Consider the following 544-nt stretch of genomic DNA (forward strand, 5'->3'; position numbering starts at 1 on the left):
GTAGAAAGTGTCTCAGTCCACCCATGTAGACCACTGAAGGGAAAATAACGTAAGATAAACAAATATTAAAATAAACTAGAGACTAAAGCTGTGTTTTAAAATCCAAACAACTTGCTTCACCTTCAGGATGGCCAACAGCCTCAGCAGCTGCTGGTTCCTTCAGGAAACTGTAGTTCAGATATAAACAGGAGCCGTTGCTTAGTAACCAATCAGATGTTGTTTTCAGCAGGAGGACGGACTGATGGCGGCTTTGATGACTACAGGTACACACCCTCACCTGAACCCGACGCCCGTGTGTGTTAGTGTGTGTGTGTGTGTTTAACCGTGTGTGTAAAGGGCAGATTAGACTTCTTCAACCGCACACATCAAATGTCGCTTGCTTCTGGTCGTGAACCAGTTTTACTGCTATTCTTCTGCACCATCAGTCTGGAATTTCTAGGGACGCACAGCAGTTTCCCGCCAAGGTGCTGGTGGAGCCAAATTTGCCAAATAAAACAAAATTATGGCCATCAGAGGCAGCGGTCCTTCACACAAGGCTATGCCG

General features: G+C 46.0%; 1 protein-coding gene across 1 annotated transcript in view; it reads left to right on the forward strand.

Annotated features, from left to right (window-relative positions):
• The window catches only part of LOC107097406 (extracellular sulfatase Sulf-2-like), a 48,520-nt gene that overhangs the window by 35,537 nt on the left and 12,439 nt on the right, over nucleotides 1–544 (forward strand). The window contains exon 16 of the mRNA XM_015394541.1: nucleotides 227–263. Coding sequence (XP_015250027.1) covers nucleotides 227–263 — 37 coding nt within the window. The remainder of the gene's footprint in view (nucleotides 1–226; nucleotides 264–544) is intronic.

This window comes from Cyprinodon variegatus, unplaced genomic scaffold (assembly GCF_000732505.1).
Source record: "Cyprinodon variegatus isolate N-32 unplaced genomic scaffold, C_variegatus-1.0 Scaffold692, whole genome shotgun sequence".
Taxonomy (NCBI): domain Eukaryota; kingdom Metazoa; phylum Chordata; class Actinopteri; order Cyprinodontiformes; family Cyprinodontidae; genus Cyprinodon; species Cyprinodon variegatus.